The sequence below is a fragment of the Melopsittacus undulatus genome, unplaced genomic scaffold, assembly GCF_012275295.1.
Source record: "Melopsittacus undulatus isolate bMelUnd1 unplaced genomic scaffold, bMelUnd1.mat.Z mat_scaffold_438_arrow_ctg1, whole genome shotgun sequence".
In the NCBI taxonomy this organism is placed as follows: domain Eukaryota; kingdom Metazoa; phylum Chordata; class Aves; order Psittaciformes; family Psittaculidae; genus Melopsittacus; species Melopsittacus undulatus.
Genome location: NW_022994324.1, coordinates 11,430 through 36,174, shown reverse-complemented (window position 1 = coordinate 36,174; position 24,745 = coordinate 11,430). Strand labels below are relative to the sequence as shown.

The 24,745-nt window shown below is 37.0% G+C and overlaps 1 protein-coding gene across 1 annotated transcript; it reads left to right on the top strand.

Annotated features, from left to right (window-relative positions):
- The first annotated feature begins 61 nt into the window (after positions 1-61).
- LOC101880772 (desmoglein 4) lies at positions 62-24,529 on the top strand. Its single transcript, XM_005153532.3, has 16 exons — positions 62-271; positions 6,692-6,727; positions 7,106-7,234; positions 7,901-8,056; positions 8,203-8,350; positions 9,191-9,354; positions 9,637-9,771; positions 10,319-10,504; positions 10,681-10,940; positions 11,793-11,935; positions 12,093-12,311; positions 13,704-14,198; positions 16,051-16,199; positions 16,684-16,744; positions 18,351-18,559; positions 20,628-24,529. The coding sequence occupies exons 1-16, from the start codon at positions 224-226 to the stop codon at positions 21,582-21,584; spliced, it is 3,495 nt and encodes a 1,164-aa protein (XP_005153589.2). The 5' UTR covers positions 62-223; the 3' UTR covers positions 21,585-24,529.
- Positions 24,530-24,745: the final 216 nt, after the last annotated feature.

Sequence of the window (24,745 nt, the reverse complement as noted above, 5' to 3'; positions counted from 1 at the left end):
CAGGTGAGACCAGCCCAGGATTTTGGGGTGGGGAAAGACACTCTGTTATACAGCATCTTCAGTGCTTCCCTCAGAGGGAGGCAGAGACACCTTGAAGGGCTCAGTATAAGGACATCTACCAAGTGTCTTTTTAAGTAGACACCAGAGCTGGGGGGGGGGAGGGGAAAAGGAACAAGCTTGTAATCATAACTCAGTTGGACTTGTATCCGAGAAGTCAGATGCCATGGACTGGCTCCCTCACCGAATGGCTGCTTTTGTGTTCCTTTTATTGGTAAGTCAGATTCTAAAACAACATTTGTAAACTCTGTGATTATGTCAGTTGAGTCTTCCTCAGCAGATCACGACATTTGACAGTGTAAACTGCCCCAAAAAACACCTGTGAATTTTAGCAGAAAAAAAACAAGCTGTACTTATTTTAAATTGTGTTTCTGAAAATTCTATACAGTAATTTAGGTTTTCTTTGCATGCTGACAAATGTTTCTTTCACTTAAACATTTTGCAGTCCATTGATGTGTAATTTCTGACTTTCTATGTTTAATGCATGACTTTTTAGGTCAGTGTTGTCCTTGGTACTCTTTAAAGTGTCACTGCTATTAATACACTTATTATAATTATAAAAATCCTAATAACTTGACTGAGTATCATTTGGTTCTATGTCTATTTTTTTTTTAAGTTGAGTAAATATGGAAAGCAAATCTCTTTTCTATGCAAGAGGGCTTCAGAGCTGACCATATATTACAGCTGTATTCAACAGAAAAATATGAAATACAGCAAAGACTTCAGCTGAATAAAAAAAAAAAAACAAAGACTTGGCCTATTATTTCATATTGCAAAGAGTTTCTGCCTTGTGGTGCATTAGTGTCTGAGCCGCCATGTGCTTAGTAAGTGAATGAATGACAGAAGTGTTGTTCTTTGGGCTTGTTTTTCTCACTGTAGAAGGAAAGTTGTGGCTATGGTCAAGCAGCATAGTTGTAGAATGTGTTCATCAAAGCACAGAAATTACCCAGAAAGGACTTAAAAGACTTATGAAGGCACTTTTGCTCCTGCAATTTGATTTTTGTTTAGATTATTTTTACTTGTCTGTGCTGATCTTCTGAAATTACGTAGAGGTTTAAGGCCCTGAAAATTGAAAAGAGTAGGATTTCTGTTATAGTTATGCTCTTCTGTGGCTTTGACACAATTTTACATTTTACACAATGTATTAGTAAGGGTAGAAGTTTGATAACTTCTTGTTACTGACACCTCTAGGAATGTTATAGTCAGGAAAAAGGTATTTGTTGTTATAGAATATGAAATACTAAGACTTACTTTGAAAAGGTCATCAAATAATTTTAGGTGACAGCTCTGCAGTCAGTAAAGTAGAACTGACCAATACAATGCAGCTGCCAAGCAAATAATGACAAAACTTGGCAAAAGCAAGTTAAGGTGAAGATGAGTCTCTGCTTGTTTTAACACAGCACAGAAGTCTCTGAGATTGGCCTGCTGTACATCACACTAACACTTCTGGTTTTTCGTGTAGTGACGATTCATTTTACTCAGTTACCTGGTGATGCATAGTCCTGATTTGTCAAAGTTCAAAACCAAATGTTGACTGTACAGTAGCTAATATATGTCCATTCAAAAGAGATTTTACTGCTTCTCGTGGAAACTCTGAAGCCATTTTCATTCTTTCAGTATATTATTGTTACAATTGTAACTGATGTGTTGGGCCAGGAAGAGAAGCAATTGTAAAAACTGCCATTATGCCATTATTATGTTTCAATGGCTATCAAATATTTGAACTTTTATTACCCAGAAGAAGCAATTGTTGTTCTTATTATGCAGCATGCACAGCTGTGTTCATGGTGGCCTGGACAGCTTAACAGCATCTTTCAGCGCCTAAAAGAAAGCTGATGCACAAACTGTAGAGGTTAAATAAATTGTAAATTATTTATCCAATTTTAGTGTATTTTGAGAAACAGTCTTGGTTTTAAGCTTGATTAATCTTTCATGAAAATTACCTGTCTGAATGGTGTGTCTGGCTAGTATACTATTAATAATCTGTATGAAATAAAATTGCTGTGGAGTTATACATATTTTAGTACACGACTGCACTTTCATAAAAAGAAAACTTACCAGCCATGAAAGTAATAATTTTCTATATGCATTTCGCCATTGGAGGGACTGATTCTGCAACCCTTGTTCACGTGACTTCAAAGGCGTTATTCTCATGAGTAAGGGAGTTCTGTTTGTGATACTTGCACAGACACGTTTTATGGAAATAACCTGTTTGATCAGGTATGACTCTTCTCCTGCCAGCTATCATGTGACAGCTAATAATTTTAAATTCACCGCATCTCTTATATGCACTTTTGTCTGGCTACATTTTCCCATGTGCTATCTATGCTTCAGGTTTTTTTTTCCATTTAGGCTGTGGTTATACATCCTACTCATAACTCGGTTGCCCATAAAAATATTAAGGGGCCAAATCCTCTCCTTGCATATGCAACAAAACATCTGTCAGGATGCAGCCAGGAACTTGCAAGCTGATCTGCCAAAGAATTTTGTTGTTGAAATAGGAACTAAAGCAATTCTGCATCCAGGAATTATCATGTGAGAGTCAGTTCTTAAAATTCCAGTTTTACATTCTTAAGCAAAAATGGTCCCAAAGAAAATGTGCATTTGCAGCTAGCCCATAATAGAATTCAGGTTTTATTGAGGATATTTATTGAGAAGATATAGCATGACTAATCTGAAAAACTCAAATTTGAATGATAATAGCATAGACCCTGTACTGAAATCACTTTTCTGTTCATTTTACTAGTGGCTAGGCTCAGTTATTTTATGGAAATTCTTTATATCTGTATGACTCAGCTTAACAGAAACAATCTCAGTGGTCAGTCTCTCAAAGTGGTCAGTTCTTCAAATAAACATGTTTTAGAATAAATAAAAATTTGGAATATACTCTTCTGATCGACATGAACATCATCATAGCAATAGCAATGGATTTTCCATCATGGCTGCAGTACAAACTATTGACGTCAGTTGCTGACACAGGAAGTAATAGCAACACCCGACTTCCTCAGAATTAGAAAACAAAATGCCAGAAAAATAATCCTGAAAAACTTCCCCTTTTAGAAGCACCTTCATGAGTAACCTACAGAAATGAGAAGTATAGACAAAAAAACATTCATGTTTTGATTTAAAAGTGATCAAATACATACTTTTAAAAAGATGAGGTTATTTTGTCTATGCTACTCATTATTTCATGTGCACTGTTTTATCATTTTTTTAAGAAATGCAGAATGAATAAAGGGAAGTGTTCACTATTTCAACCCTTCAGTAGTCAGAGCTTTGGCTGACTAATACAGATGTAAAAGTCCCAAAACGCTGACACAACCAGAGCCACCATGGCACCCTCATGACTAATATAATATATGTTAGTTCTCAGCACTCCTCCCATACAGGCCAGTAACAATACCGCTGTTGACTTCAAAGAGAGAGAAGAAGATCCAGTATGAATAATGCTGGGAAGATGTTAAAGGCGTGTTCAGTCATTTAGATTTCAGTAGGTGGAGGAGGGAGGATTCCATAATTGCATATAATATTGCTTGGCAGTCAATTAATGATTAGTTAATTCTTGTTTGTAAATTGCTTTGAAGGTGCAGAAAACTATACACATCCTATGGGACCAATTCTGTTCCCAGTCACATCAGAATAAATCCAGAATAACTCCAATGTGCTTCTAAGGCTTCATTTTAGGCACATGATTGAAGCTCTGTATCATTACAGTAAAAGATAAGTTTTCAGACAGGCCACTGTGCAAATGACAGTCACCATAAACATGTTTCCTGCCTGCACCTGTCCCAACGCAAACCAGAAACAACTTGTGCAATAAGTCTGGCTTCTCTGCAGTTTCCATTTTTTCACAGTCTCTCAGAGACTAACAGGACAACAAACCTCAGTATCATTTTGATCAGATTGCTTATCCCAAGGTTCTCAGGATGCATCCCACACATTCCAGTGGCTCCTATTGCTTTAATTATCATTAGTCACTTAATCTGTGGAAAGTATTGTACTCAGATACTAGTTTACAAAGAAAATTTATTCACTGCCTAGAAGTATATAAGAGTTCGCTACTAGGAGATAGTAACTCTCTGCTATAAACTGCGCTAGAAAAAAAGGGTTTGTATTGCAGAGAGACATTAGCAATAGACAAGCAGGGTGTGGGGAGCCTAACTGCTGGTGATAGTGGAGAACTGGAAAACATTACTTGGAGGTATAGTTGGATAGATGTAATTTCAGAACTGATGAGGTCTAGCTGGTGAACTAGACAACTTTGGTGTCTGCCTGTCCTCCTTCTTATAACACAGCAGCTACTGAGAGAGAGATATACCAAATGCAGACATCAAATTCATAGGATCAGCCTTTTGAAATAATATCACAAACTGCACTAAGGACTCTGTATTCAAAACCATCAAGACTTCTTTCAAGATCTTCCATTAGCAACACATAGCAGAATGGGTTTTCCACAGTTAGTATAGGACAAATGTGGAAATACGGGTCCTAAGTTTACAATCCCCAGTATTACTGATGACGAAATTCTTGACGTAACTATTACTGGTGCTCAAAAACAAAGGATGAAACTCCAGTGTAAAATGTATATTCATCACTGCTTTAAAACAGGACTCCCTATAGGCTGAAATCAAGTGGGTTTTGAATATTTGTGTCCTTAAAGAACAGAATGCTTTACAGGCATAATACTTATTTCAGAGATATTCAACACAGTTTTTCAGTTAGGCTTGCTGAGTAGGAGAGTGGTGTGGCTGGATGTGAGCTCTTTCTTTCACTGTTAAATAACAGAACAGGCCACAGGATGCAGACAGTAGACAAGATTCACTAACATTGCACTGGGAGGTGTATACCCATACTTTCTTGTATCAAGAAAATTGCTTGCATGCCAGAAGGGATTTCAGCCTAAGGGTGGAGAGGATTTCACTGTACTCACCAAATGAGGTTCTGCTCTGCTGGTAGGATCAACTGATAAGAGATGTAAACCAGTACTATTTCTGGCGGACTTCATCACTCAGGTTCTCTGGCTAGGGTAATCTCTCCCTTCTACACCCCATATTTTCCCAAGCTCCAAGAGAGATTTAAAAGGACAGGCCTGAGCTCCTTCTGGGTGAAAAAAACCCACAATTTAAATGAAGTCTGATACTCTCCCTTATCTCAGATGAGTAATGGTTGCACATGAATTTAAGACTCATTCTTCAACTGAAGATTTCATTCAGAAGCAGATTAGGGCAGTCAATATGTGCCGAGGTCTCAGGGAATGTTCTGGGCAAGATCAGATCATTAGAGACATTGCTTTGTAAATGACATATGGTGGGGAAAAGAGGGAAGAGAAAAGGAGTGTGAAGCTGCTGTTCATTAATCTGTTGCATGTAAGAGGTAGTTTTAATATGAAGTAAGTGGAAAAAAGTCTGTGCCCATCTTTCAGCCTTGACAGAACAATGCAATAAATCTGAAGTGAGGAAAGTCCCATGAGGTAAAACTGCCATAGAGAAAAAGATGATCACAGAGTTTATCCAAGTAAAACTGAAACAAACAAATGAACAGAACTCCAACAGTAGACAAAACATGTCAGATGAAAAAAAAAATAAACCCAAGTCAAACAACCAAGTGTTGAACAGTACTGGAAAATTAAAAGGAAACTGAAAATTTGATAACTTCTGCTGGAAAGGGCATTTGGTGAAAAAAAAAGAGAAATTCTACAACACTTTTTGAGTCACTTGGATATTTTATTTCTCCCATTGATTAATGAAGCAAACATCCAGTCCTGCAAATCCTATATTCTTCACCCTTTATCATCTGAGGAGAGCAGATGCAGGTCCTAAACCCAAAAGAGATGCAATGAAGAGGTATATCCACCAAATGAACTTCATTTTCACACCTTATTTAGAAATGAGGTTAATTAAACTGCACCTTCTTTTAAATTATGCTAATCAGGAAATTAAGGATTCTCTATTATTTTAATTTTAAAGTAATTACATATTATATATGATCCTGACACCTTCATTTACTCAAGACTTTGGTTGCATAGTTAGATCTCAAATCAAAGCCCTCTGCACTCCAGAGAAATCGGCCTTATGACTGCAGCTGGCTTTCCATCTTACACTGAAACTCTTCAACCTCAGCGGGAAGTTTCAACAAAACACTTTTGTTCTTTTTTTGGTTAAACTACATAATATTTCAGGTTTGTGGACTTTCTAAACCAGAAAAATACCATTTTTTTAAATAAATAAACACTCTTTCTCTAGTTTCCTAGAATTACTTTTTAATATCAACTCTTGCAACCACATCTCTCTTCAAATGAAGTGTTATGACCTGCAAATCTGGTGAAGGGTATTTCGATGTACATAAACTTGAAATTTGCTATGGCACATCCATTCAAGCTCAAAGTTCTTCCTTGAAAGACAGAATTGATTTTGAAGGTGTTAACTGTTGAAGAATTGAAGTGATAGGTATAAAATAAAATTAATTGCACAAAGTAATTTATAAAAATCCTGTACCTGGCCTAGATGGGTTATTGCAACAGACTTAAGAAGAAGTACTGCTTCAGTTCTGCAGTATAGCAATGTCTGGCAGTTGGGTTTGCTTACTGCATTTTGCCCTGCATTTTCATATGTCAATCTTCTTATTGTTCTTGCAGGTACTCCTGGATTTCAGCACAGGATTTCATGTAGAGGTAATACATATTTCTTTAGAAACTGTTTATCTGATCAAAGGGATTTTAGTCAATGTAAAACCTAAAGGGAAAATACTGAACTAAAACATTTCTGAACTTGAAGATTGAAAATGTATTTAAATATTAAACAGTTGCAGGCAATAACCTGCTTACCTTGTGAAGGGAAGTTCTCCTGAGCCTAAATGAGTATCTCATACACAAGAATACTTTTAAAGTAAATATGTACAGTTTTAAGAGTTTGGGACTCATGGACATATAAAAAAGCACATGATCTATAAAAATTCCTTTTCTCCTTATTGCTGGAAATTCTAAATGTCTGTATTAGTTTAAAATGGATTGAGATTATTGGTCATATGATACTGGAACTCTCTGCTGAAGGTAAAAGAATGGGATGAAAATGGAATGGCAAGATGGAAAACCTTCAGAAGACAAAAACGTGAATGGATCAAATTTGCTGCAGCTTGTAGAGAAGGAGAAGATAATTCTAAGAGGAATCCAATTGCCAAAGTAAGTAGATAGTGCAACAGAAGTTTTCACTGACAAGGAAGTTTTTCTAAAGACAGGCTGATAAAAGCAGAGAGATTTAAAAATGTATTTGCTTAGATTAGTCAAAGCAAGATGATGCAATATTTCCAGCTCTGCTGAGACAGTCTCACAAAGTAAACCCATGTGGCTGCTGAGGAGCGACCAAAGGCTTTCTAGAATATTGCCATCAGTCTACTTCCTGGACTGCTCCAATCACAGTCTTTTAATGTACAGCATCTGTGTGCTAGATCACAATATTTTCCTTTTCTCTCTGATCCTAAGAAACCCATGAGCAGAAGTTCAAGGCTAGTACATAATTTCTGCAGACAACAGAGCAAAGATTATGACCTCTCAACATGACCATACCCTTACTGTGGCCCAGCCACAGGGGGATACCCTTTGAAGTTTCTCTCTTCACTTCCCTGCCAGAATATTTAAGAGAAATAGAAATCCTGTCCAGCACTTAAGGGGAGATGGATCTCTAGGCTGTTTTGTACAACTTCCATTGGTTCTGTCAGTGGAACCTTGTGATAAGTGGTTGAAAAACTGAAATTATATAGCACTTTTTACAGGAACTAGCAATAGGATAAAAAGCCCTGCAGGTGTCCTCAGTAAACTGGAATAAATTATTATTATCTATTATTGTAGATCCGATCGGACTGTGAAGAAAACCATCCAATCACATACAGCATCTCTGGAGTTGGAATTGATCGTGCCCCCTATGGAATATTTGTTGTTAACCCAAGAACAGGAGAAATTAATATAACATCAATAGTGGATAGGGAAGTAACCCCAGTATTTGTTGTGAGTACTCCCCTTTTTCTTTTACCTTTATAATGATAGATCCAGGGTGGGGCAGGGAGAGTAGAAGTAGACAAATTCATTTGTTTCAGGTTGTTATTTTGCTTATTTCACTTTTGGTTTTAAAATGAGTAAATCTTTTTACCTAGATACACTGCTTTGCTAAACACTCAGTGACGGGTGTAGATTTGGAGCCACCTCTTGAACTTCGAGTCAGAGTTCTGGATATAAATGATAACCCTCCAATATTTGCACAAACTGTTTTTACAGGATCTATTGAAGAATGCAGTATGGACAGTAAGTAACTATGTTATGCTTATTACAGTATAGGTAGTGAAGCTCACAGAATACAGTTAATACAAACCTGGAGTGCTCATTTTACTGCTTCTTAGGTAATGACATAAAATGGCCAGGGCTACTGCAGAGGAAGGAGCAGCCCAAGCTTATACCCTAAGATTACTCAGTGATGCTTCCTTTTCTCCCACACACAAACACTGAATGTACCAGTTCCTAATCATACCACCATGCAAATTTTTTCACGTGAAAATTTAAAATATATCAGTTCATTCCCTCTCATTACAAAAAATTAGCATTACACCTACACTTATTTCCTTTAGGGGCATATAAAATACGTTTTTTCCTGACTTTTTCTATTTCAAATATTTGTATTTGCAGCCTGACTATTGCAGATGAAGTAGATTATTAAATAAACCCTTACTTAAACTCTAAAATGGTTCTTTTTGTAAAAAGTACAGCAATACACATTAAACTTGCAAATAGCACTGAGGCAATGGTGCCTAACACTCATTTTCCACTTTGCAGAAATTCTTATTTAAAACTGGGGAGATTCCTTACATGAATATCTGCAAGCTCAGTACTTACAGTTTTTACACAGCCACTATATTGACTCGAGTTCAGTGAAAATCTGCACTGCTCCACCTAATTTTTAATGCATTTGAAAGTCAGAATTCAGTCAGAATCAGTACTGCAAAATACAACTTTTGGGGTTTTCTGTAAATGTCAGTGAATAGATAGCATTCAATAATTTTTATACATCAAGTTATAGCATTGTTTTGATGGGATTTTTTGCAGGAACAAAATAGATTAGTTTTTCTAATTCTTATTTTTTCTTTTTAGACACACTGGTGATGAAAATAATTGCAACAGATGCAGATGAACCTAATCACCTGAATTCTAAAATTGCCTTCAAGATAGAGAGTCAGGAACCTGCAGGTCCACCCATGTTCATTATGAATAAATATACTGGAGAACTTCATCTTGCAAATTATCTTGACAGAGAGGTAACATTTCCTGTTCCAAAGTTAAATAATACGATGTTGTGGTGTATATGTGTTGGGGGAGGGAAAGAAGGTGGAAGGCAGAAAAAAAAGAGAAAAAGGAGAAAAAGAGAGAAAGTTTGTGGGGTTTTACAAAAATTAAGGAAGAAACATTTTTTCTGTATGTTACAATGAAATGTCTAAGGCAAATTCTGCATTAGGAAATAGTAGCAAGACATGAATATTTATAACATTTGTGATGTACAGGTGGTCCTTCTAACACACTCATTTCTCTTCTTGCAACAGCAACATAGTAGCTACACCCTTGTTGTGAAAGCGTCAGACCGGGATGGAGCTGCCGATGGAATATCATCCCTCTGTAGCTGTAATGTTAAAGTTATTGATGTCAATGACAATTTCCCAACTCTTGCTCAAAGCTCTGTAAGTTTTTAATACCAAAAGCAACATCACTGTTTCAAAACCCTGTTCAGAAGTTGATAACAGAGCCCTTACCAACCCGTAGAAATCATTCACATTTGAATGCTCCACTGGATTGGAGTGGTTGTTTCCTTTAAATGTGCTCAAAATCCAATCCACTGCTTGCACACCAATTCTGATAACATACATATAGATTGTTCTTGTATTCAGAGAAGTCAGCCCTGACACTGACTTCTCTGAATTCAGAGAAATCCAGTCATTCAGTTGTCCAGATCCTTGCAATACAGATTACAAACATTAATACAATCTTTGTATATGTTTTCTTACAGAAAGCACAAATCCTTTTCCTTTAAGCCACTTCCACAAACACTTGAGATGATTCAGTTCTTCAGATATGCAACCAGAATCATAATTCACCCAGAACACATGATTTTTATTAAATTGGCATGGTCTATGTGCAGGACAACCTTTTAGAGAATCTCTGCATTTAGCTTTGTTTTCCTCACATATATTTTAGTGTTTGCTGATAGACATTTATCTGTCATTCCAGTTTTCAGCAAGTATTTCAGAAAATTCACTCAGTTCAGAACTGCTACGAATACAAGCTCTGGATGCTGACGAAGAGTTTACAGACAATTGGTTAGCAGAATTTTTCTTTATATCTGGTAATGAAGATAACTGGTTTGAAATTGTTACAGATCGAGCTACAAATCAAGGAATCCTTAGAGTAATTAAGGTACGGATAAATATTGTGATTCAACAGTTGAAATTATCCTTTTTAAATAGCTTTAATTCATTTAAAAAAAATTAAATGAGCAGTAAAAACACTGGCACTTAACCTTCTAAAATATAAAACATTTAAATAAAATGAAAGGAACTTTTATATCTAGTTCTCTGTGGTTTATCTTTTAGGAACTGAATTATGAACATCTCCAGACTCACTCACTGATTATTGGTGTCAGGAACGTGGCTGCCTTCCACCACTCTGTTGCTCATGAATACCAAATATCTGGAACACCCCTCACAATAGAAGTAAAAAATGTGATTGAACCACCAAGATTTAATCCATCTTCAGTTGTGTTTTCTCTATCAGAAAGAACAAGAGCAAATTATGTTGTGGGAACATACACAGCCATTGATGAGGACACTGGAGCTATTGCAACGAATGTTGTGTAAGCTCTAACCTGCTTAAATACCTGGGCGGAATAATTCTGGGATATCAGGGGGATGAGAAATAGGTATTTTAAAGGGTGTTTTTAAAAAAACAACTTTAAAAATGTTAATAGATATATTACAGATATGTTAATAGATATATATAATAGTAAAATAATAGTGATAGAATAGCATATTCTTCCACTCATTTTTATGCTATGATTATTTTTGTTTCCTGACGCACTTTCCTTAGCCTTGTATACAAGACAAAGAAAATACCATTTTTTCTATCAGGCTGTAAGTTAAATAAATCAGAACAGATTTTTTCTTTTAACCCAAACTAAGAATATTTTTTCTTGGAACATTTGCTACAAACACCGAATTCTATGTTAAAAAAAAAAAAAAGGAAATTTATTTCTCCTGAAATTAATATTTAATGGGACCATAATTTGCTTTTTAATGTATGTAGAAATAAATACATCTAATTTACAAAGGTTTGAAAGTTTTCTTAAAACAGAAAAAAGTTAGCACATACAGCTTCAAAGTGTTACAGGCAGAGCTGTAGATTTAAATACTGATATCAACAGGCTTCTAATAAAGGTTTACAGTGTCTAGAAAGATTTTATTTTTAGACTATGACACTACTTTCAAGGTACAATGGACTTCTTTGCATTTACATTATTCCTAATTGTTTTTTCTGGTCTACATTTTTTTAAGCCTACAAGAATTCTGCTTGAACAGGGTAAAATGCAATAGCGCCTAGCACAGCCTAAAGGAAAATATTCCCAAGTGACAAGTATTCTTTGCAAAATGAATATGTAATAAATATATTCATAACATAATGTTGACTATTTTCACTTCACCAAACACAGATATAGTATAGGACGTGATCCAGGTGCCTTGTTCAGAATCAACCAAAATACTGGTGAAATCACACTGACCAAAGTTATTAACCGGGAATCAATCTATTTAACCAATGGGCAGTACAGAGCAGAGGTTCTGGCTATCACCAGAGGTAAGAAAAAAGATTAAGTTCTCTGAAACTAAACTCTCTTTGTTTCAGATTTCTCTCACTGTTTTGTTTTTTTTTTCTCCTTCTAGTTTTCCCACCTGAGCTGCATTGTTTACAGTGTCAGTATTCCCTCCTGACCACAAATACCTTCTTTTCACAGGGGTTCCCAGATATACTGCTACTGGCACCATTGTGCTTTCAATACAGGAAATGAATGACAATTGCCCAATTATTAATACTGAGTTACGGAAAGTATGTATGCATTCCCCATCAGTGATTATCACAGCAAAGAATATGAATGGTGAAGTATATGGTGCCCCCTTTACATTCAGTATACATGGTGAACCTCAAACTACATGGATTATCAGATCAATAAATGGTAAGCTAACCCACAATTTATTACAGAATAAACCATAGTAAAAGCTGTTCCCTAAAATAACAGATTAAGTTAATCTTTTACTAAAAAACAAATCTGTTATTAACATCTCTTCTAAACTCACTTAAATGTGATTTTAAGCTCATATGGATTCACAAATTTACTCTGGATTTGCATATATGTGTGTGTGTATACATATATACATATGTACATATATACACTTCATATTAGCTCTAGAGTCAGAATCATTACATGTGTTTTAGCTGGTTATCATCTTTTAAAGGAAAATAAAAACATACTGATAAAAATAGAGCAGCAAAACTACTTTACTTGAGTGTAGCTATAAGCACTGCTGTTGGTCTAAATGTAATGAGGTAATTCAAAAGGATTAATTTAGATTAGACATTAGGAAAAAATTCTTTGCTATGAGGGTGGTGAGACACTGGCACAGCTTGCCCGGAGAAGCTGTGGCTGCCCCATCCCTGGCAGTGTTCAAGGCCAGATTGGATGGGGCTCTGAGCACCTGGTCTAGTGAAAGATGTCCCTGCTTATGATGGGGTGGGGGCAACTGATCTTTAAGGTCACTTCCAACCCAAAACAGTCTGTGATTCTATGATTCTGTAATTTGATACATTTTTATTTCTATATTATAAAAAAAAATCTAAGCATATGACAAAACTCTCTTTTTATTAAAGTTATTCATTGGCAGATCTTTTATGAGGCATATGAAAATGGCAAATAAAGATAACAGCTTTTGCAATTTATTGTACAAATTGTACTTTACATTTATTTCTAAGAAAAACATGCTAATCAGTGCCCAGTGAAGCTTTTCCAGTTTCCTTCAATAAGACATGACTATATTATTAAATGACAGAATTTGCATAACTTACTGCAGGCATAGAAGACTATATTAAATCATAACTATCACATTACAGCTACTTTTGTCTCCTATTTGTCCTAAACAGATGCAAATGTATAACTCTAAATATTTTAAAACTACTGGAAAAAACTTTCAGAAAACACATTTAGATTCCTTGTAAGAGAAACAAAAAAGTATAGAAATTGCAATTTTTATGTTCACCTTTATGCAAATAAAAATCAGTAAAAGCAGCAATAGACACAAAAAGGCGGATTTGCCTCTTATATTTCTCACATTAAAAAGTGATGACTAGACTGATCTGGTTCAGGATTTCAAAAACTGAAAACTAGCATAGATGAATATCATAAACTTCAACTTTGAATAAGCACTGTAGGCACATAAGAAACAGCAGATATTAAAGTAGCAGCAGTTCATCATGTTCTATAAATATTACTTCAAAAATTCATTATTCAGTTGTACAGTATTTGTAGTCAATACCTTAATCTAAATATTTGTCTCTTTTTTTTCCCCCAAAGCTTCCTCTGCAGAACTAACGACTCAGAACATTGACTTTTACATTTATAGGATCTATGTCAGCGTAAGAGATAGCCAAGGCCGACGCTGCCTTAAACCACATATAATTCCCGTGCAAGCTTGTCAGTGTGATAGTCGTAATTACTGCACTAGTGGGGCCACAAAAATAATTATCATTGGTGGTGGCAGTGGGGGTGGTGGCAGTGAGGGTGGTGGCAGTGAGGCTGGTGGCAGTGAGGCTGGTGGCAGTGAGGCTGGTGGCAGCGACAGTGATAAAGGCCAGGAAGGTGGTGGAGGGGGACAAGAAGGAGGATATACTGAGGACCACACAAACTGGCAGACTTACACTGATGACTATGATGAGAATGACAGATATACTGCAGCCACTGATTATGGTTATGATGGAAATGGAGACTATGGCAGAGCTCTCGAAACTTCTACCACACTTAGCGGTGCTGCCATTGGCCTGATGTTCCTTGGTGGATTAATATTTGTTTGTAAGTATAAAATTAAAAAAAAAAAAAAGTATTTTCTAAAAGGTGTATTCTTTTAATTCTTCTAAAATAGGGTGACTTTTCTGGTTGGTTGCTAATCTATTAACTCCCCATGGGCCATTTGACAGAGAAAAAATTGTCTCATAAATGATACTTTTTACATATTTATATTCTGCATATTTATATATATAATTCATTCAGACATAATTATTTCTTTCCTAAGGATTAGGATTTTATTCCCAAGGTGTTATTCAGATACATTAGGCTGGATAAGAATGTTTAGTAGAAGATAAAGATTTGGGGCAAGAGCTGCCCCTGCAATTTTGAACTTACCCTTTGCAATTCATAATTCAGTTACATTACTAAAACTAATGGACAAGTATCAGCTCCAAGTAGGGTGTGAAAAGATATAAAGAACAAGCTTCTTTTGAACTCAGAGCCAGCATTTCAGTGGTAGAACAATAAATTTAATAATCTTGCATTTTGAACTTTTTGGGTGTTGCTACCAAGCGCTGCACCTATTAAAAACGTGTAGCATTTGTGACAACAGATAATTCATTCATACATCCTAGTAATTTTGAAGAAATACAAGTTCAGGGATAAGATTTTTCAAGTTAGTCTTTATGCAAAAATTTCCTTTTCAGACCACCAAAGTCAGATGTGGTCATCTTTCTTTCATGGGCTGGGCATCAAGCAATCAACATCTAAAATTTCCCAGTGCAGAAATACTGATTACAAAACCAGAGGAAATTGATTTTTTCCCCTGACTTTTTGAACAGTGTGGTTTGTTTGAGTTTTGATTTTTGATTAGTAGGAATCAACTAACACAAAATTTTGAAGCTGCAAAAGGCTGTTTTTTTGTTGATTAATGTTACAGGACAGCCTGCCTTTCTGCCTTTGGAAACTTCTCGTAGTTGGTAGTCTGGAGTACATATTCCCTTAGTCATGCAGTGTGGAGTAGTACTTTGTATGCTCTGTAGCCTTTTCCTCTTTTCAGTTCACTTTGATGTTAAACTGGGAGCTTTAGATGCTCTGCTTAGTCTAGTTTAGGTAATTGCCTCCACTTCCTCTGCAGTAGTACAAGGTTACTAATCTAGTTATCTAGGCTAAGGACCTAAAGACAGACAGACTTAATATTGCAGTGCCTTTCTAAAATAAGCAATGTTTTCAATGTTGGCATTTAAAGCATTCAGCAATTTCCAACACAGAGTCCTTGAAACAACTAAGCGTAATACAGCACACTGGGAAAACTGACTCACTCTATGTAATCATTTCTTAAAGTTAGGGTTTGAGATTTGCCTCTACTGTTTTTTCAAACCAAGTATTAGGTGTAAGTGATGCAAAAAATACAACTGGACCCATAGCCAAAGATCACTGCAGTCAAATGGACCTCCATTGATTCTTCTATGTCTATTATAGCTAATGTGTATTTCGTTTCAATTACAATATCTGAAGAGACAATTGTATGCTTATATATCAAGAATGAACATCACTGAATGCTATACAGAGAACAGCTTGTTCTGTTTGTTTAATTTTCATATGCATGCAACTTATATTCATTCTCCTGAGACAAAGTCTGTTCCCAGGTGCACAGGCATAAATTTGGAGTAACAGCCCTACTCCACCCCCACATTGCTCTGCTATAAATGAAGGTACAAATTATTCTGAATTTCCAAATACATACATTTCCAAAAGCAGCTAATTATTCTGAAAGCCAGACTTAGAGGCTGCTTGGCTTGAAACATTATAAAGACACATTTTCCAAAGTTCTTGAGCACCTGCCCTCTGGGAAAAGCAGCTATTCCTGTGAGGAAGAGACGTCCTAAATCCTGTTTCCTGTTTCTATCATGTTAAGTGATTCCAATTTTGATGTCAATGAGCGACTGTTGTGGATGTGGACCTGGTGCTGCAGCTGGAGTTGGAACTGGATTTGAACCTGTACCTGAATGCATAGAAGGGGCAATTCATCCGTGGGGAATAGAAGGTGCCCAGCCTGAAGACAGGGTCAGTACATCCTATGTTTTTAAAACCCGCAGCAGCTCGTATTTATAGAAAAGACTGCATTTGATTAGAAGCATGAAAGTGATCATAGTACTGTGTTGTCATCCAGAAGAAGTCAGGCAGATATGAAAGGTGATTCTTAATTAACATCTGGAGATGGAGTTTGTGTGTTTTAAGTTGCATTCAGTTAGCTTGGCCCAACAGTTTGGTGATATCTATTCCCTAAGCTGAAACACAATAACTAGCAATCTTAATCAGTGCAAAGTAGGACAAGGTAATAGAAACCATCTTCACTAGTCACTTTTCACATTAACAATGAAAAAAACTTGAAGTCGTTTTTTTGTCTTTTTTTTTTTAATGGGGATGGTAACGGACAGCTACTGTTAACAGTTTAGACTGCTAATTTCTTAACATGCTTCACAACATCTTGTTCTTCATATGAAAATTTCAAAGTCATCATTCAAGGAGTCAAAATATTGTTTTCCAGGATGTCTCACACATTCTTGCCCCAACAACTGCTGCAGGAGGTGATTTTGGTGAACCCTCTGGTAAGCAGATCCTAAAGTTTTCTATGTGAGCTGTCATAAAGCTTTCTTTCAGAACTTCACATCTTCTGATTCATAGAGCACTTTGGTTTCACAGGTATAACCCAACCCTTCTAATCATACATCTGCAGATAGTCAAACCGATACTAGTATGACTTGCAGTGTGAATAATGAGATTTGAGTTTTGAGCAGATTCACTTCTGGAAACTACATTTATTTCAAAATATCTGCCAAGGCTTTCAAATCTTGGGCAATTTATCATTCCAGCTCCTGAATGGAGAGACTTTTCAAGGCAGCAGCTTTAGTACAAATCAATCTTGAGGATAGAAGAAGGACATTTTCTTTCATAACTTGATGGTAAAAGGTTGAGCTCTTCAGTTCTCAGTTTTCTGGCTCTGCTTCCCACAGGAGAATAGGACCTGTCAAGCAGCCAGTTAATTACTGACCATTTGTGCACTAGCCTGGACCGAAAGCTGGTACTTAGCACAATAAACTCAGGCTTCTGAGATAAAAGTTCCCTCAGGGATTCAATGGCCATAGAGAATAAGACAAGCTGAGCAGTGCCATTTCCTCTTTTTCCCCATTCCTTACTCCACAACAGGAAGGAAGGATGCTGGCACAGATCCATTTTCACTAGCTTCTGACAGGAAGACGTCACTCTGCAAAACACCTTCTCTAATGGCTATTGATTATTAAAAAATGTTCTCATGCTTAAGGTTAAATCAAGAGGGAACATTTGGGGGCATAAACATTAATTAAGAGTCTTTGTTCTCAGGGAAGTTCTGCTGCCATTGAAAAGTTTAAGACTTAGACATCTCATTTACTTTATTTCCACTCTTCAGTACTATTATGGTGAATTCTATAAACTCAGACTAATGAGATTAAATGAAAAAAAAACAACAAAATTTAGCCTATGCTTCTTAATATAATCATAGATAAGACTACTGTATGCAATTGGCTTATTACATGATGATATTTAAGACCACTCATTCCTTGTTATCATATATAAAAAAAATTTGGAGAAGATAAATCCTGTGAAAGTATGATTTTATAATTTATTGTAAAGATCATTTTCATTCTGCATCATGAGCACTGGTGGTTATTATGCTCTATCGTTGTTCTCCCAAATCCTCCTTAACAATCTATTGGCTAGAAAATGTGAAGAGTTACAAAGGTATTTCTTTTGGAACAGAGTTTAAGGCAGAACAATTTTAACCCCAAAGTGATCATAAATATACATTTATGTATTTGCATAAATATACACAAGCATTATTTGATTTTCTAATGCAAATTCCAAGATGACATATATATACATCAGACACAGTAATCTCCAGTCAATTACTCAAGTAAATCATTTATTTTCTAAAGCACATATATGCACATGCTGCCTAGCCTCAGGAATAAAATCAAGGTATTAGATGTCTTCTAATATTCAATTTTTAATTGCAGTTTCAATGTTTGGCACCTGTGCATGGATCTGTGACTAAAATTAGTCCAAAATACCTTTAGAAACTCAGCACTGTCAGTAGCGTACTGGTTTTTAAAACAGCTGCCAAATTCTGTATAAATTTTCACAGAGCACAGGAAGGATAACTTCTTTTCTTTTCAGACATATATACAAATACATATGGAGGAGGAGGAGTAGTAGCTTCTGGTGTTGAAGAAACTACAGGGGTTGGCTATGGCACTGGTACTGGTTACGGAACAGCTGGAGGAATCTCTGGAGCAGGGGAAGTAAAAGGATCAATTGGAGGAACAATTAAAGAATATCGAGAAGGAGGGGTGAACATGGCCTTCCTAGACAACTACTTCTCTGAGGTAACTGCCTTATCTTCTTTGTGGTATATCTGTGAGCCCACTGTTAGATACTCCTCTCCAACTTACACTAGTAGACTTACACTGTTAGATACTCCTCTCCAACTTACACTTACACTAGTAGACTTACACTGTTAGATACTCCTCTCCAACTTACTAGTAGGAAAAACTATGACACTCAGGAGTACCACTTTTGAGCTGCTGCCATGGTAGATTTGAATGTTAAATGGCCTTTTGGTAAAACTGATGGACACACTTCAGGCATGGGTAGCAAGCAAATAAATTATTGCAGCTTCATAATAGGCCACCAAACATATATTTGTCATCTTTTTCAGTGTAGAGTTCGATAATAACTTTGTGAAATTGTTCACGTATGTTTCCTCTACAGTTTGTCTAATAAAGTCACTTTAATCACTAGAGAACTATGAACACCAGTTCACTTTCTTCCTTATTTTTATTGGCATTTCTGTTCCCTAAAATATTTATTAACTGCAAGTGGCACAAATACGCAGCTTTGTAATTGGCAACAAATTAATTAGCCTTTAAATATGGGATTAAAAATGCTATGATGTTTACAAGATTAATGGATTAATGGGATATATTTTCATAATTATCATGAACATGCATAAATTCTATGATTGCATATGTCACCAAAATATTAATATATAAGGATTGCTGTCTCAAAGTCTCGAGCATGGATTTCTTCCAGACCACAGTCTACCTGCCTAGCCTGGGAGCCCTACATATTAATTGTCTGCCAGTCATAAGCCTCTACAGATTATTCCTGCTGACTATTTCCATCTCCAAACACAGTTTCTCCCTCACAGGCCACCCCTTCTGTCCTTCCCCATTTTCTATAACTTGACCCCACACTCATGTTAAGTTATCCTCTTTCCTGCCTGATCCCTCTGCACTGACCACCCCACCACCCCAATGCCATACCAAATCAGTGATCTTCATCCCGCTCAAAATGGATTTCCTCTCTAGACTCACAAAAATTTCTCCACTGTGGCCAACCCTTCATCTCATCCACTTTGTTCTGGCCTCTCCACTGTGCCTCTTGCCATCCTGCTTTGTTTCTTTTCCTACCACTTCATTCAGATATTGCTGCCCAAACAGCAGATTTGTTCCCCTGTCTCTTTCAATCTTTCCCTTCATCCAAGGGTCAAACTCACTGAAAACAGACCAAATTTGAGATGCCAAGTGTTTGCAGAAACACAAATAAAACATAGAATCATAGAATAGTTAGGATTGGAAAGGACCTTGAGATCATCTAGGTCCAAGTCCCCTGCCATGGGCAAGGACACCTCACACTAAACCATGTCACCCAAGGCTTCATCCAACCTGGCCTTGAACACTGCCAGGGATGGAGCATTCACAACTTCCTTGGGCAACCCATTCCAGTGCCTCACCACCCTGACAGTAAAGAATTTCTTCCTTATATCCAGTCTAAACCTCCGCCGTTTAAGTTTCAACCCGTTACCCCTTGTCCTATCACTACAGTCCCTAATGAATAGTCCATCCCCAGCATTCCTGTAGGCCCCCTTCAAATACTGGAAGGCTGCTATGAGGTCTCCATGCAGCCTTCTCTTCTCCAGGTTGAACAGCCCCAACTTTCTCAGCCTGTCTTCATATGGGAGGTGCTCCAGTCCCCTGATCATCCTCGTGGCCCTCCTCTGGACTTGTTCCAACAGTTCCATGTCCTTTTTATGTTGAGGACAACAGAACTGCACACAATACTCCAAGTGAGGTTTCACGAGAGCAGAGTAGAGTGGCAGGATCACCTCCTTCGACCTGCTGGTCACGCTCCTTTTGATGCAGCCCAGAATACGGTTGGCTATCTGGGCTGTAAGCACACACTGCTGGCATCAGTAACATTTGAACAGAACTTATTTCAAGGTTACAGAGATGTTGATTATGTAATTTGTTCTGCTGATGTCCCATTTTTCAAATCAACTGGGCCTTACTGTCTTTAGGGAAACCTTACCATGGTTTGGGTCTTCATGCTTAAAAACCTGATAAAAAGCCACTCTCTTCTTTTTTTGTTTCTTTATTTGTTTGCAAACTACAGAAAGCGTTTGTGTATGCAGATGAAGATGAAGGTCGGCCAGCAAATGACTGCCTATTAATATATGATCATGAAGGAGTCGGTACTCCCGTTGGCTCTGTGGGTTGCTGCAGCTTTATTGGAGAAGATACAGATGAAACATATTTGGATACATTAGGACCAAAATTCAAGACCTTGGCAGAGATCTGTCTGGGCAAAGAGATCGAACCTTTCCCTGATGTCAATCCACACTGGCCAAGCATTAACGTTCCCTTCCCCAACCCTGAAAGTGATCTAAATCTCCCACCACCTGGAACCACCATCATTGTCAATGGAGGTGCACCTATGCCTCCCCCAGTTGGCACTACAACTGTTGTTACAGAAAACACCTACACATCTGGGTCAACCATACAGCACTCAAGGCCGATGCCAGATCCTTTGCTCCACGGCAACATGACGGTGACTGAGACCTACACCTCTGGTTCCCCCTCAATTTGCATTGACCCTCTGCGTGCATCCAATGTTGTTGTAACAGAAAGGGTTGTCGGTCCTGCATCTGCTTCTGAGTTGCGTGGCATGCTAGATATCCCCGATCTCACAGATGGGTCCAACGTTATCGTCACAGAAAGATTAATCGCGCCTAACTCCAGGCTCCCAGCCTCTCTGAGCATTCCCGATTTGGTAGATGGATCGAATGTGGTAGTGACAGAAAGAGTGTTCAGGCCTGCCTCTGGCGTGCCAGGCAGCTTAATAAATATTCCCTCAGAATTAACAAATGCCCACAACATGATGGTCACCGAGAGGGTAGTATCAGGGTCTGGGATGAGCAGCATGGGGGCAGCAAATCTGGGGAGCATGAGTGGCACAAGTCAGATGCTCAGTGCTGACTGTCACCTTGGCCAAGCAATGGGCACAGCATCCCCCGGCACCTCCCGGAGAAGAGTGACAAAGTACAGCAGCATGCAGTACTCCAGTCAGTAAGGCCTCTGCTAGGACCCCTTCCTGCTGAAATCACCATTTGCACCGACACTCATTAGCTGCCACCCACCAAGAATATTGTTATTATTTATAACCAGAAAATAGTGCTAAAATTTCAGGGATTCCTACTTGTGTAAGGATCTTTGAAGGATGCCCCATCTCAAGGTCAAACACAGGGCTTTGTCAGTGAAGGGAAAGTCGAAGTTAGCTTTAAATTTACTTCTCTCTCTCCACATAGACTACAAGTGTATGAACAGACACTCTGTTTTTGGAGGGAGATTTGATTACTGAGTGGAGCAGTGAGAGGGGTTCCTTGTATGCATACAGTATCAGTATGAATTTATGTCATATAAAAGAATGTTAAAATACTGTACTGCTGAGTGATCTCCCACAATAAGCAGATTTGGGTTAATAGCCCCTCACTGACAAGACAGGGAAAGAATGTAATTGATAATTAGTCAGCTCAAGACTAAATAAGCACTTTCAAATGCATCATTTTATATTGCATGTTATTCAAGAAGTGGTGTAAAATGGCACTCACAACCACTTCTCCCATAACCAACAACAGTTATAAATAATCATCGTATAAACACAATGCATTTTCATTGCTTTCTGAAGTTCTCGGTAAAACACTCTGCCATGGCCTGCCATGATGTTATTCTCATGGAAAGGAGTGTGACCAGCAAATCACTGCAGCTGGCACTGCTGTGTTGACACTGTCACCCAGGAAGATGTTGGCTTCTCCTTTTCTCCATTACGGTTACAGTTTTACTTAAATGTGAAAGGACTTCAGTGACAACCAGGAGCTCTTAGTCAGATTTTTGTGCCAAACTCTGACTACCATTTAAATCCCCAATGTCAGGTTATATTAAGAAGGCTATAATATACCGTGCCAATCCTCTTTTCAAATAGTGACAATAAAATAAAGTCTTAGAAGCTTTGTGATGTGGGGAAGGTAATAGCAAGTATTGTATCACTGACACTGGTAGCTAAAGTCCTTCAGGAAAAGAAAAAGCACTTAGGAGCAATATAAATTTGCTAATAAGCCATGTGGAGAATTTTTATTTCATATGTCAATGTATTTTGCATTGATATTTGGAAAGTTTATTTGAATGTGTTAATTGAAAAAGTCTTTATGATACTATAATCTTAATTAAATCTGGCTTTTATTTTCCCACAAAAACAGCTCTACTGGACTCTGTTATTCTAATAATACTTTAAAGTGTCTTAGAATATGATCTGAAGGAGTACTGAAATATAGTATCTATCTCATTTTACTTGTGTATCATATGTAAAGTAACCATAGTTATCATCATAGTTATCATATGTAAAGTAACCATAACATCACTTAGGTGTAAATACAATAGAGCTATACAGACGGACTAGCTTTTTTTGCTAGACCAACAAATCTGTAGTTTCCCCTCAAATTTTGCTTCTTCAGCTTTGACAGATGGGTTAATGAAAACGTTAAGGCTTGTCTGTGAACTTCCCTCTCTATAAAGTGGAAAAGAAACTTTGGGTTGCATATCCAGCTTACCTTATCTAAGAACTAGGGGACAAGTTTCTGAGTCAGATACCAGGAAAAGGCTTTTTGAAATATCCTTTCAGAAATACGACTAGATCCACTGTCAAAAACAACTCTTAGTGCCCTTTGAGTCAGTGCCACTGCTATTAACACTAGTAATCCCCAGGAGTCATGATCAATCTCAATGCTACCTTGAGAAAGGGTCACTTCCAGGGTTTCAAGTTCTTTATAAGTCAGTTGTGCTAGATGCTCTTCCCATATCTGAAGTATTGCTATTTTTATTTCATCCTGTAGCCTGATTATCTTAGGTATCGCTAAAATTGCATTGACTTCAGTGGTATTAGTCTCTCCCATATGTTATGTTGTTATTCACCAACTATAAGTTTGGTTTCTGGAACTATCTATTAAAGAAGAAAATAGATACTAATACATAAATCTGCACCCTGGAGAATTTGTGCTGAAATTCACTAAAATGCTGACAACCTCTCTTTTGTTTTGCTAGCCACCTATTTACATAAATAAAAAGCAAACATTAAAAACTATGACCCTCTGGACATTTAAAAAGACTATGCAATATAGTCAAAGCCCACTGGGGATATTTTTTTAATGTAAAAAAAAAAAAATCTTGTGTAAATATTTCCATAATCATCTATGCAAATCAGAAATATTTTTCCTAATTGTGATTCAAAAGTAATAGAAGTAGTCTTTGGGATCACATGTTGAATTCTTTGTGGCCCTCTTGAACAGGGATGCTGTGTGAAGTATGAGTGTCTGAACTAACTGGGCTCTTGTATGCCTAGAAATACAAAGGGTAGAAATTAATAGAAAAAAAAAGTTGTTTCAAAGGACAGATTTTGATTATGTAGTGATTGTCTATGTCTAGTACTATCTTTTCCCAACTTATTAAAGATCAACAGCTTATTATTTAATGCAATGTCTTGAAATATTTCTAGCATTTTTTAATATTGTTTTCTCACATTGAACAGCAATCACATCATCCCTCAGCACATTTCCAGTACATCTCTGCATATTAATTTCTATTGCTGTGTAATTTTTACAAACTTTCTTAAAATTTCTTTCTTAGTGACATGTGGATAATTTTAGGTTACTACAAATTTTGGATGAAAAATGCATATAAAGATGTGAACAAATATTTGATTCATTAAAATTCTATGTGAATTCATTTTCTAGCTTTATTATTAAGTGGCAAATAGTTTTATCCTGACTAGTAGATATTAGTTTTGTTTCTTTTCCTTCAGTTGTAAGTTAGAAGCCCGCTTGCTGTCTACCTTTAATCATATCATTTAATAAAGAAGAATGAGTGGTTTTCAGGGAAGACAACTCTGGCTAGTGATTATCAATCCTGCTATAAACCATTCAAGCAAAAAGCTTTTATTAAAGTGTCAGCAGAATGCAACACTAAGTCTATGGCTTCCTTGTTTTTTACTTGGGTTTTGTGGAGCAGGGTCCTGCAGTTTTACACAGGTTCATGTAGTTTTACACAGGCTCATTGAGATCTTGGCATCATCAAAAGTATACTGCCATGGAAAAAAATAGAGCCACAAGGTGAGGGTCTCATTAGATTTCTATCTTGGGAACACTGTCTGAATTTGAACTGCAGGTTTTGATACTTTTTATT